General features: G+C 37.3%; 1 protein-coding gene across 1 annotated transcript in view; it reads left to right on the top strand.

Annotated features, from left to right (window-relative positions):
- The window catches only part of LRRC2 (leucine rich repeat containing 2), an 81,273-nt gene that overhangs the window by 50,929 nt on the left and 15,856 nt on the right, over positions 1–14,488 (top strand). Inside the window, 1 exon segment of the mRNA XM_056513638.1 lies at positions 880–1,016. Within this exon segment, the coding sequence (XP_056369613.1) occupies positions 880–1,016 (137 nt within the window).

The raw sequence follows: 14,488 nt of genomic DNA, 5'->3' as shown, positions 1-14,488 counted from the left end.
GGCAGGGCTTTGTACTAGATGATTTTTGAAGGTTCCTTCCAAATAAAACTATTTGTGATTCTGCAATTCTGTGTATCATTCATATAATACATGATCATGTAATACAACTACCAGATTTTCCAAAAAATGTTCTCATTTCATTATATATTTAATGGTTCCTTTGTTAACATGCCAGCTATTTGATATATTCAAATTTCTTCTTCTTCAGTTTGGTTATATCACAGAATAACCTGCATTTTTTTTTTTCAGGATATTGTATTTTAATTACATTTCAACCCTTCTTTTGCTGACAATTATGTAATGTTATGAAGAAACAGAAAACTTGGTTACTAAAAGTAGCATAGAATATTATAACAGCCTAATTAAGCCAGTAGATATGATAAATCACAATGAAGAAAATAATTAAACACATGCAGACATCCATTATATAATCACAAGTGTTCAATGCAGGATACTAAAGACAGAATTCTGACGTAATAAGTTTAGTAGGAGTGATTGCTCCCATCAAAGAGGTATAAAAGCTGCTAGGATGTGTTCCAGTTGGCAGGCAAATTTTCTACAGTGGCTGAGTCAAAAGCCAACTTTTCTCGTTTCAGCTGAGGTCAAGAGATAACTCATCATTGGAAGAAACAAGATATTTGAAAGTCCTTGTTTTCTCCTTTCAAACTCTCCAGAAACACTGCTGATTAAGGGGCATTATTGCCCCTCAAAATGTTAATGATCACTGCAGAAAATATTTATTAATCTCATTCATCATCACAATAAGGAGCCTTTGCTTAATTGAGGATACCTTTTATTTTTGTTTTCTGTATTTTCCTTTTTTTTTTTTTTTTTTTTTTTTTTTTAAGTGCACTGATTTGGATTATCTTACCCTCACAGGCTGCTTAAAAAACCTCAAAGTGCTCAATGTGAGTTTCAATAATTTGAAGGCAGTTCCTCCAGAATTGGGTGATTGTGAGAATCTAGAAAAACTGGATTTGTCTGGAAACATGGAAATAACAGAGCTCCCATTTGAAGTAAGATAACAATCTATGTTTGTTTCCATCTTTTTTATTTGGCTTAAAAGGTATTTTGTCACAGTGTTCAAATCTTTTCGTAACAGGTTAAATCATATTCCTTGCAGTTTCCAAAAATAATGTTTTAATAGTAATACAATTGAAAATGCCTTAGAAGCACTTAAATAGGGCCAAGGTATATTGTTTTGGTTTCCAATTGATTAAATTTTACTTGTACATATTCTGTTATATGAAGGAGGGCAGGATCCTAAAGAGTGTTTGGCCATAGTAATAAGCAAAAGGCTGCAAATAGGTGTTTCCTGTAAAAATGAAGTGCATCTTGATAGTGAAATTCACATACACACTTTGTTCCCTGTGTCTGTTTTCCTCTAAAAACTGTATGGAGAGTTCTATAAACAGCACTGCATTTTGCTTCGAGCACAAATATCTCTCTGAAAAGGATATTACGTGTGAGGAATGGCATGAATGTATAATAGACTGAGAAAAGAACTCCCAGGCATGCACTGACATTATTTTTTTTTCTGTTGGCTGTATAACTGCTCTCTGCCACAGCTGCTCTGAGACTTATTGTCAGGGAGAAATAAAATCATTGGCTGATACCTAACCACAGTTTTAGCTGTCATCTGTATTTCTCAGGTTTTTAATACCCTGATTTCTGGGGGGTGAATAGAGGGATCTTTAGGGAAAAGTGTCAGGCTCTTCTTTACTGATTCCTGCTTTTTTTCTAAACATCTGTTACTGGTGATTCACAGGCAATATTGGAGTGGATTAAACTTATGTGAGATCTGATTTAGCCCTGCTTATGTTCACTTCTGAGGAAAGTAATAGTAATTAATTTTCTCTCCTGACTTTTCATAGTAAAGTAGTTTATCTGAGTAGAATTGCTAAACAATTGTGTGAACGAAACTGAAACAAAGAGTGAACCTTCCTACTGTAAATGGGCATGGAAAAGAAATTCTAGCAACAGAATAAGCAATGCAGATCTCCTTTCTCTTGCCTCCTGTCCTTTGGATAGGAAAACCAGCAAATGAAACAGATGGAATTTAACAGATAGAATTTAACTAGTTCCATTAAAAAGGAATCATAATGGAATCAGAAAATCATATATCCTGAATAGGCAAAGGAATTGAATAAAATTTTCTAAAAACAGTGAGTATATTCAAACCTGTGGATGGTAAATTTATCCCCAGTCATTGCTATTTTAAAATAAACTGAGTGTTTTCCCAGTTGCTTACAGAGGTCTTGTAGTGCAAAGATTTACCCATGTTTATGCATTATGGGCAGCCTTTGCATGTAAACTTGCCTGTGCATGTAAGTCTTTCCAGGGCTGAACCTGAAAGACTGGTGTTTCTTTTGGAGAGCTCAAAAATATTGTTTCCTTCCAAAAGTATCCTCTTCAATAAGATTGAAAACCACAAAACTGAATGTAGGTTATGGCCTAATGGTTCGCTTAAAACCTATGGAAAAAAATTGGAGCTGTGCAAATAACTTTATATAACAGTAAAAACTGCAAGCAACATCAAGTTCATACGGTACAAAAGGTCAAGAAGAAAAATGTTGGCATTATCTATTATGTTTCTCTGGAGGCTGAAACTCAATTTATATTTGTAGTGATCTGGGAGGTAGGCTACACAAGCTCTTATGATTTATAATTTATACTCAGTTTCTCAGAATCAACATTTCAAGGGCAGCTTTGGAAGCTGAGCATACAATTAAAGGAAAGCTTTTGTTGAATGATGTGAAATGCTGCAAGGCGTTTGGCCTTTGACATACCATGGCTCATGTTATTCAGAACTATTGCATCAGTATCCTTCTGACATAATAAGTGTCTAATATTGACTCTCAGATAAATAGTTATAGTGATTAGTAGGTAACTATTTAATGAATTAAAATTTTGAAAAAGGGAAAACAGAAAGACAGTATTGGGCTAGCTTGAGATAATAGCAAAATGCCTACCTTCCTGATTCCTTCATTCCCCTCTTCAGCATGATATTGGGAGAAAACAATTTGAGAAATTTCATGGCTCAAGATAAAAGACAGGGAGATTTTATTTCTCCTTTACTTGTATAGGTGAAACATACTCTACTTTGGGAAGGCTAATTTAATATTTGTCAATATATATCTCATTAGTAAGAAAGAAAAATACTAAAAAAAAAATATTTCCTGCCCTCTCTCACAAGGTTAACTTTATTTCAGATTCCATCGCTGAGTAACAAAGAGTGGCAAGGGAAGTTACAGCCAGTACATAATGGTTTATAGCTGCTTCTCCTTCATCCTCACACTTATTCTCCCCTTGTGTGGGATCCTCATGTGCTGAACTTTTCCTGGAATATCCATCTGCAGCAGCATGAGTCTTCCATGAGCTGCAGTGTGGAGATCCACCATGCGGCACCTCTGCCTCCTACTGCTTTGACTTGATATTCCCTCTGTTCTTTCTCACTCTTTTTATTTTCCCCCTTTCTCCAGTGGATTTTTTTTCCTCTTTCTTAAATCAGTTTTTAAGAGTGGCACCACATACTTTGTTGAGGGGCTTTGCTGTTTCCTGTGCTCAGTCCATTGGAGCCACCTGGAATTGTTGTCATTTGGGGCAGGCTCTGGTGTCTTCTGCTGAATGTCTTCCCCTAAATTCCCCACACTGCCAGCACCCTGTCATGGACAAGCAACACAAGAATTTATGATCACAAGTTAGATTATTTCACTTTTTGTCTAATAAAATTGTTGCTAACATCCATTAATCCAGTAAAATGCTCATAAGATTTGTCACATCTCTCATATGGAGTCAGTAGTAGGAATTGTTTTGGTAGCAGAATGGCTTCCCTTTATAATATAGGAAGAAAGAGAAAACTTGGCAATAGAAATAATAGAAAAAATAACATAGAGTGTTGATAAAAATATTTCCTGTTTATCCTCTGTTAGGAATTTAATTTTTTATTTGACTTTCAAATCATTAAAAGTTTATTCTGAGAAGATTAAGGGAGTATGTGAGAATGGCATCAGTTTTCTTCTGTGTAAAACTTAGTAAAAAGTAATAAAGGCCAACTGCAGCCCAGTAGAAATTATTAAAGTAGAATTATTTAAGTCTAATTTTGCCTTAGGTTTTTTTTTTAGATAGAGTTGTGTAAAAAAAGAGCCAGACAGACACCCCATCCAAAACCATGACATTATTCTGTCTAAATGCACCTCATGGAGTAGCTGTATCAGCCCATTAGGAGCATGTCCAAGTGCCCTGACTTTTTCAGTATTTCTGTTTGGGTGTGCTTTGGAACTGTACCTTAAGGGACGTGCCTTGTGCCACAGCATCAGGAGGAAAGCACATTTCTCACTTATCTGTTCATTTCTAGCAGAAAGCTCTTTCTCTGTTTGTAAAGGCTACTTTCAGCACTCTGTAAGACATCTCACTAAATCTTAAAATGAGGTAATCTGATGCTACATGAAAATAATTGAGGTTGTGTGCCTTATCTTTTACTTTCTCAAGGCTTAGGGCTTCATATCATTCTATATTATGTCCAAGAAAAAGCAATCTGTTTCAATGCCTAGTTTTCAATTTTTAAAAATTTATTCTGTTTATTTTATTTTTAGATATTAAAAAGTTACATTTAAGATCAATATTTGATTAGTATCAATTGAAAGTAAAATTCAGCAGAGAAAGTTTATGGATCTACAGTGGAGTTCAAATCTATATTAGCCTCACTTGCAAATTAATAATGTCTCCTTCTGGATATGAGTGAAAATATTAACTGAAATAAAGTATAAATATACATATAAGAAAAGTCAACCTACATGATGTTATGTTTATGTAGTTGGCTCTTCTAGACCTCAGTAGCCAAGTTAGGCTTGGGGCACAATCCTGCCTGATACGACACATGTAAGATTCTCAGGTGGAGAGGACTTTGTTCTTCTAGCTGAGATGCTTGGAGAGGCATGCCCTGAGCCTTATCCAGTCCCTCTCTTACTGTAGTGTGACTATGCTGGATACTATATATTAGTAGTTACAGGGGGAAGGAGATGGATGGATTTATTTCCAAATTGCTTGTATATTTTGTGTGTGAATTTAAGAATTAGTATGAAACTGGTGTGTTTTAACTGTTGGATAGAACTTTGTTCACTATTATCATCATACAAGTTATGTGTGGAGGTTCTGTGGACCTCCAGGTGCTCTAAGGCACCAAACTCTGGAGCTCTTAGGCTCCTGCTCTGAGCTCTTAGGCTCCTACTTCATCAGGTAACCTTAAATTAGCAAAGCAGCTAATGGTTAAGAAGGTTATTTATTACAAAGCACACCTTATTACAAAGCACAGTCTCAACAGTACACAGACAAGCAATAGCAAACAGCAATGGCAAAAGCAATGGCAACAAAGCAGAAAGGCAAGAAAGGCAAAAGGCAAAAGGCAGGTGGCTAAAAGCAACAATTGCTAAAAGCAACAATGGCTAAAAGCAACAATTTTCCTGAATACATACTGTTATATAGGATTTTCCCAACAAGCTAAGATGCAAGCTCAGACCACCACTCCTTAACCTATTAGAATTCTAGTTTCTTAGCACACCAGGTTACGCATACACTGTCTTGTTCTATCTAAAAAATGCAAGCAATATTCTTACTGTGGCTCTATTATGTCTAAGTCCTGACTACAACTGTGGTCCTGGAGCCTCTACTGGAGATATCAGTATGTTTCAACCTTCACTAGAACACTCACTGCTACTGTGGCATTTGAAACCTTTCACTTACTGCAAGCATTAGAACTCACTCTAAAACTTATTCAATCCCTGCACTCTGATTTCTCTCTGAAGAATTCAGAGAGAGATCCCTAACTCACTGACTCCAACAGTTATGCAATAAATTTCTTCTTCCAGGAAAAATCCTTTTTATAAATAGTATATTTTCTGATAAAAGTTTGTAGAAAAACAACCCTGACCTTGTTTCCAGGTGTGTTTTCTTCAGAAAGTATTACTTTCTACAGTTATTTACTGAATGACAGAATTAGAGTTTTCTGTGCATGATATTTCAAAGAGACAGCTTTGTTGTGGATTTCTCTTTTTTTCTGCCAATAATGTTGCTGCAGCCAACAGTATCTGTGTGACCCAAAGGAACTTCAATGAGAAGAGAAGGAATATGAAGGAGTTCTAATTTCCTCCATCCATACCATCTGGTACTGCACATGCTGTCAATCACAGGACAGGCAAGTCATTCCACAGTACCACGAACAAGACAGAAATGCTTGCGGTAGATGTTCTCATACAGAAACAAATGAAAAAGTTTTTTTTTTCCAAGTTATTCTGCCTTGAACAGTGCTCAATATTACATCTGAGCAGTCCCAGTAAGTGATCAGAATTTTTTCTGTATTGTCTGGGTAGCACAAAGTGAAGGAATTAGAGACTGTTAAAGCATATGAATAATTTGTCAAGCAGAGTGAGTATCTATGAATGCCTAAATTTTCATGTCAATCCTGTAAAAACTGATCTTTGAAATTCATAGAAATTAAAAGGTTATGCTTCATGGCTGCTTTAACACACTGTGATTTCAAAAGATCAAATTAAATCTTGTATTTCTAATGCACAGTTTCAGCTCCATCCTTATATAAGCAAGCATAGACAGGAAGACCTTTCAAAATCATAGAACTGTAGAATAGTTTGGTTTGGAAAGGATCCATAAAGATCATCTAGTGCAATGCCCCTGCCATGGGCAGGAACATCTTTAGCTAGAACATGTTTCTCAAGGCCCTATCCAGCCTGACTTAGAATGTTTCCGGGAATAGGGTATCCACCACCTCTCTGGTGAATCTGCACCAGTGTTTCACCACCCTCGTTATTGCAAATGCCTTTCTTAAATGGTCTAAATATTTTAGTTTAAAAACATTACCCCTTGTCCTATCACAATACTAAAAAATGTCTCCATCTTTCTTGGAAGCCCACTTTTAGAACTGAAATGTCACAGTGAGGTTTCCCTTGTAATCTTTTCTTTTCTAGGTTAAACAACCCCAGCTCTCTCAGCCTGTCCTCACAGAGCAGGTTTTCCATTACTCTGTTAATTTCTGTTGTTATCCTCTGGACTCCCTCCAGCAGGTCCACATCCTTCCTGTGCAGGGACCCCAGGGCTGGATGCAGGGTTCCAGCTGGGGTCTCAGAGAGCAGAGCAGAGGGGCAGAATCCCCTCCCTCCCCTGCTGCCCACGCTGCTCTGGATGCAGCCCAGGACACGTTTGGTTTCTGGGCTGGGAGTGCCCATGGCTGGGTCATGTCCAGCCTCTCAGCCACCAGCACCCCCAAGTCCTTCTCACAGGGCTGCTCTGCTCTGTCCATCCCCAGCCTGGGCTGGGACCAGGGGTTTACCTGACCCATGTGAAGCACTTTGTACTTGATCTTATTAAATTTCTTGATATTTACATGGACCCAGCTCCTAAGCTAGTCCAGGTCCCTTGGGATGACACTGCATCCCTCTGGATGACATCACATCACATCACATCACATCACATCACATCACATCACATCACATCACATCACATCACATCACATCACATCACATCACATCACACAAGTCACCCAAACAGATCAACTACGCCACTCAGCTGAGTGTCATCTGCAAATTTATTGAGGGTCCATTTGATCCCACTGCTTACATTATTGATTAAGAAATTGAATAGCACTGAGGCACACCACTTCTCACCAACTTCCATCCAGATATTGAGACACTGGCCAGTACACTGGGGATGAGACCACCCAGGAAATTCCTCATTCACTGACCACTCCAGCCATTAAATCCCTGTCTCTCCACCTCAGCGAGAAGTAGTTTTGGGGAACCATGTCAAAGACTTTACAGAAATTCATACAGATTACTTGTGTAACTCTTACCTTTCCTGTTGATGGAGTTGTTCTACTGCAGAAGGCCACTAGGCTGAGTAGGCAGAACATTTCCTTGGTGAAGATCTGCTGGCTGTCCTGAATAACCTCCCAATCTTCTGTGTGCCTTAGCATACTGTATTGGGTTTGTGTGGCCAGGTTTTGGTAGTGTGAGTGCCACAGGGATGGCTTCTATCAGAAGCTGCTAGAAGCTTTCTCCAAGCCTGGGAGAGCCAGTGCCAAGGCTGGTCTGGGCAGAAATGGTGGTAAGGCCTCTGTTTTATATTTAAGAAGGAAATAGAAGTTATTATGCAGGTGTAGTTGTAACCAGAGAAGAGTGGGATGAGAACATGTGAGAGGAACAACTCTTCAGACACCAAGGCCAGTGGAGAAGGAGGAGGAGAAGATGCTCCAGGTGCCAGAGGTTCTGCTGCAGCCCCTGGTGCAGATCATGGTATGCCCCAGCAGCCCATGGAGGTCCATTTTCTTCTTTCATTTTCATTTTCTTCTTTCCCTTTAGTTTGACCTGAGCTCCCTGCTTGGCCATTCCAGCCCCTGGTCATCCTTGCCTGATCATTTATGCCTGGGGATAGAAAGATCTTGCACACTGTGGAAGGAATCCTTAAATATCTGCCAGATTTGTTTTTCATCCTTGTCCCTGGCATAAGTTTCCCAAGGGATTGCTATTAACTAAGCCTTTGAAGAGCTGGAAATTTGCCTTCCTAAAGCTCTGGGTCCCGACTTTACTCTTCGACTGACTCATATCCCTCAGGGCTTTGAATTCTATCAGTGCATGGTAACTGCAGCCCAGGCTTCTGATCTATGTCATCAATTAGCTTACTTGCATTGATGACCTACATGTCCAGGAATGCATCCCCTCTGGAAAAGCTTTTTATGGTCACAGGAGTTATAACTGGTGCTATTTCTCTGCTTTGCTTACCTGAAAAATATAACTATAGATAGTTGTCTCTTAAATTGTTTAAAAATGCTAACAGGTGTGACCCTAAAAAACCCCCTGACATGACTAGGGATTTAGCAGCTACTAACATTAGTTACCTATGGTTTTCAAATACAACAGTATCCAGAACAGACATAAACATCCTTTTATACATTAGTATAATTACAACTGATATTTTAAAACTGAAGTTCTACAACTGGAAAATTTTCAGTCTCTTTTGTCCTCTTTTTGTTTGTCTGCCCAGCCCTCTTCATCAAAGCCATGCATTTAGTAGGAAGAACAGAGGCACAGGCTCTATGTGTTTGTGTGGAGGCTTCAAATAAACCCCCACTGGGCATTTTCATGTAACTTGTTGTCTTTGTGATTGGTGACTGACACATCTCAAAGCCATTACCTGGTAGGTGGGACAATAGCTATCTCTATAGAAATGTAAAATATTAGGTTGTTTTACCAGCACACTGCTTTTCAAATCTGTATGCTTCCAAACCTGTCTCGTTTCATTGAATTTGTTTTTTTCTTTAATGCGTGTGACAATTATGAATAAAAAATGCTATCAAATGTGCAGGACATTAACTTCCCTGGGGTTTCACTATCCAATAAGGCACTGGAAGGACTCATCCGTAGGTCCCTCCTGTCTTATTAAATGGGACTATAAAGAATCTGTTAAATCTTTCCTTCTGTAAGATTTTTTGTAGGTTGCAAAGGAGCTATGTATCATATTCGTAAAAAATTGAATTTTATTTGTGGGTTTTTTTCAGGACCACAAAGCAGAGAGGAGTGCTGTAATAAAGGGATTATTTTGGTACTGGGAAGCCAGCCTTTGGAAAATTTTTCATTTTAAATCTCTAGGAAGAGTCCAATTGACTGTTATTGGGCCAACATTTCTGTAGATATGTTTTTCAGTCTCAGAAATCTCCAATTTCTTGGCTTGGTTGCATCTCCGTTAGACAGGATTTAATCTCATCCTTCTTTGTTCAGGACTTATATTTTCTTTGAGTTTGCTTGAAGCTCATGATAAGTTGCTTTCCCATGCAGTTGGTCAAAGTGTCAATCCATGCAAAACAACAGCTGTGTTATGGAACTGGTATAAGATGTGATATCAAACACTAGCAGGAGGGGTGTGAAACCCAAAAAAGCAGGTGCAAAGGTGTTAGGTGTCAGAAGAGATTCTCAGAGGCCTTACTGCTGCAGGAGCTCTCACAAATGTTTTAATAGTTGAGGGGCTAAAGAAGGACATGGATCTATGTTAGGAAATAGGATTATGCAGTTAGGCATGGGAAAATGTGTCAGTTGATCCCACTCTTGACACTGTGCTTCCAAAGCCTTCTAATTAATATAGCATCATTTTAAAACCATGTCACTATCAGAATAAGTCAGCAGCTAATAATAACAGTCCACTTCACAGGAGATCTGACCCATGCTTACCTCCATGCTGGGGTGCTGTGTCCTTTCCTTTACCTTTCACGTTGGTTCAGTAAAAGTAATATCACCTTTCACAGCCTAAAATGTTTTTGTAATAGGGAATGACAGACAAGTAGTTGTACAGCATAAGGGAAGACTTAACAATGACCAAAGGGGCATAATGTGAACATTAAAACATGGCTATATCATTACAAACAGCATTAATATAACTGTAAAATAATTCAGTGGTAAGAAAGAGTATTTGGTACTGTTCCAGCTCTGCTTTCTCTTTGAAAGCAAAATAGGCTTTCAAAATTCTACTAATATATCCTCCATTCATCTGTGAGATAATCTGAGGCAGATTTTATATAGCTACTAAATAGAAGCAGAGAGCAGAACAAATACATAGCACATCAGGCTTGCATGTTTTGTCTTGCAGAAAAATGTCTCTGGTGCCAACATATATGAATTGATGAGAATCAAAACAGGGTTATAGTTGAAGGGAGAGAAAAGCATGCTATTTATTTTTCCATAAAGTGCAGATAATGAGAGGTATTATTTATTCCTTAAGAAGAATGAAGTTGGAGAGTATAATTGAAATTAATGTGTCTAATTTATTAATGAATATATTTCTATCAGCTGTTGACTAATTATAGGTTACACAATTGATCAACTCTTCACAGCTGTAAGAACACTTGGTAAGGCTGACTGTAATTTTTATTCATCATCATTGATCAGTGGGAGAGATATAAAGACAGAGATAGCCTGATCAGTTGAAAGCAGACATAATCCCAGCATTTTTTAATCTCATATAAAACTCAGGTAAGACCTCTGCCTTACTGGTCCTGGACAAAAGAACTTAGAAGTATACCCAATGTGAAGTGGAAGAGATATTCAATTTGTGAGGGAATTCAAAGAAGGATATGTCCCACTGGCTCCTGCTTTACATATTGAAGAGATGCCAGCAATCAAGCCTGGACTTCTGTCACTCTAAACTGCAGTTCAAAGCAGGGTGAGTTCAGGTTAAGAAATTAGTGGCTGGACAGCTCAGAATAAATACAAAAAAATGGAGACATTTCTTCACTTGCTGTTTAGACTATCCATCTAATTCACTGTTTTGATTTGTCATAGAGCCATTTACTACTGATGGAGTTTAGGAGATGTTTAATTTTACGAATTATAAAAGCAAATGTCATAGAGGTCATGGAAAGGTTAAAGCACAGCTTTGTAAAAACAAGATTTCCAGACTTCTTCTACCTTTTACTTTACAAAATCAACATATTTTTTTTCTTTTTTCTTTTTTTCTATCTATTTTTAATTGACATGAGTTTTTTTACATTCCCCATTGCCTGCATAACTGTAGCCACATCAAACTGTTGCTTTCTGGACTAATGCAAGGTGACACTGGCAATCTTGGTTGGCCAAATTCTGTGACACAAAATTTGAGCTCCCGTGTGCCAGTTTACATGAGCACTGTGGATGTTGGGTGTATGTCTGAAGGGTTTGACAGTGGTAGCAGAGGTGCTACAAGTCTCTGGATCGCATATTTGCATCACCATTTGCTGTTCTTTTCTGCCACTGTGGTTTCCCTTTGAATTCACTCCTTTCAGTGAAGAGAGGTGTTTTAAGGAGAGGCCAGGCTACTTCAAACTGCCTTTAATATAGCTGAAATATTTTTTATTCTCAGATATAAAATGCCCTTTGAAATAGTGGTTAGAGGCAACAAAAAAGTTATTGAGATTAGATGGCCAAATATGATGCTTCAGAACTGTAGTATGTAGGACTGCATTTTTCAAAAAAAAAGGGAAGAAAGGAGGAAGTTCTAAAAATATACGGAATCGTAAATCTCAATTAATTTCATTGCCATAATTAAGGTCTTGATCTACTTGTTATATTACATACTTGGAGTGGTCCTCAGCTTCTCACGACTAGAAATCAGGAAACCTGTGTTATACCTTCTCTGCTGTACATTTTCACCTTTGTAAGTGGCTTCCTGCCACTGTGTTTCTGTTTACTTTTTCCCATTTGCCTGCAGTGACTATTAATGGCATTGAAATAACACAATAGAGAACTCTTACCATGTGTTTTTAGAGCATTGCATCACAGATTTATTTGCAGTTTTTTCGTGCTCTGGTAATGATGATAACAGTACAGTAATAAACCCTAAAGTTCAGATCTGCTTTATAAAAATTTAAACTTTTGCATGTTTTGACATTTGAAATCTCAATAAGCAGTATTATTCTACAAGAACATTCTTGTAGAATGTAGAATATTCTACACTGGTGAGGTGTTTGTGCTGTATTCTGAGGTTGAAAAAATTTGAGCTGTGCTGGTTTGGAGTCTGGCATAGAAATAGAGGTTTTAGTTATTTTTGTAAATGTCAGTTTCCTCAGAATTCTGCAAAATTATTAAAAACCATATTGTCATTGCATTATCTATTGTTCATCTCTACTATAATTTACCTAGAGAAAAATTGGGAATTTTGGTATTTTGTATGTAATGTTGTTTTGCTTAGTGAGAAATAATTTGGGATTAATTACTGTATATCCCATTACATATATATACAACTATTTATTTGCTTTTTCGACCATTAATGCATAGTGAGCACAAGACTTTCACAAAGTTATTTTTTTCATTTTTGAGTCTTTTCCCAGGTTTCTGTCAGTTTAAGAAATGTTCTTGCATTAGCTTGTACTTCTCAGTATTAGGTTTTATTTGCAGTTGTGAAAATCTTGACAGCTTCAGATGCATGCTGTTAATAATAAATGTTACTACAAAGTGTTTGCTCAGCAGTCATACTTTCTTTAGTTATATTCATGTTTTTATATGCTCAAAGCATTATATAGATATTTGTAAAATGTCATGGTCACAAAAATATTATCTGATATTGCACATGATATACAGAAATACATCAAAATATTTTGTTTTATTATTAGAAAATTACTGGGGCTATATATGCCTCTAGCAGCAATATGTAGCTAAACAAAGATAAGTAGCTTGGACCCAATCTGAAGGGAATTGAGTAGTAAAACATCTGTTTGTAAGCTACTTATATTGATATAGGGCATAGAAATAAAAGTGTAAAATGTATCTGAACTTATACTGTTTCAGTACCATGAAATCTGATTCTACACAATTTATCTTCTGAACAGCTATGCTGGGCCAGGCCAGATGACTGATTTTGTTAGCCATTTTTTCCTTGCTGTTTAAGAGACACAGGACAATATTTAGCAATCTAAGGAGCTTATGGAACAAGTCTTCAGCTGCATTTGTGCCTATATCTTCCTGTGCTACTCTGAGCCAGTGGAAGAGGTCTTGATATAATTTAGACCTAGCAGCTTCCCAGATATACACGAGCCTCTTGGTTGCACTGAAGACCTGGCCAGATATATTCTACGCAGGCAGGTGTTCTTTTTTTAAAGACCATTTCAGCAAATGCTTCATTAGTGTATAATGGGAAAAAACTAATCAGCCAATCAAATAACCAATGGAAAAAAACAAGGAAAAGATAATTTCCAGACTTTTCTGTAAAAAGCAGATGATGTTTGTAGGCTTGCTATTGTATCATCTCTACCAAATATTATATGGCTGAGTGGAATTACGAGACAGCTGCTCTCCAGAACACATCTCTGTAAATTTCACATAAGGTTACTTGGTCAGACAGGATGGAGTAATGCAAAATAGCAATGAAGCACTAAGAACTGTATGATTTCACAGCCTTATGGTCTTAATTGCACCTCTTAGACAGTAGTCAAATATCTATATCTATCACTGTAAACACAACATATGTGCCATTCTTTAGCTTTCTTGTCCAAGTCAGGAAATGACCTCTTGCGTATCTGATTATTTTCCTAATATTAGCTTTATTTTCACTTTGTTTTTGCATGTCAAAGCAAGACATAAAAATTACTAGAAATACTGTTATAAAATAGGGAGAACTGAATCTTTTGGGAAGAGATATAGTCAAAATTTTTCCTGTTAGCTTTGTCACTTCCTGAAAGAAAGTGTATAAAACCCATGTGAGTCTAGCAGCACTATAAGAAAGGATGGAAGAGCAGGGAGAGAAAATTTCTGTAAAAATTGCTGTAATCCTGCCAAGCCACTGGTGATCTGCTGTGTTAAATTGTTGACAGAGTCCTCAGTTGTCAGTTTGCCTACCATCAGTGTCATACACATGCAGTCTGTGGAGTTAAAAGAAAAACAATTTTTATAATGGATATTTTGCATCAATATGCTGGACTATTTATGTCCAGTTCTGGACCAGATATGTCACAGTGTGC

The sequence above is a fragment of the Oenanthe melanoleuca genome, chromosome Z (genome assembly GCF_029582105.1).
Source record: "Oenanthe melanoleuca isolate GR-GAL-2019-014 chromosome Z, OMel1.0, whole genome shotgun sequence".
Classification (NCBI taxonomy): Eukaryota; Metazoa; Chordata; class Aves; order Passeriformes; family Muscicapidae; genus Oenanthe; species Oenanthe melanoleuca.
Note: the sequence above shows the minus strand (reverse complement) of the source record. Positions and strands in the feature narration are given on the sequence as shown.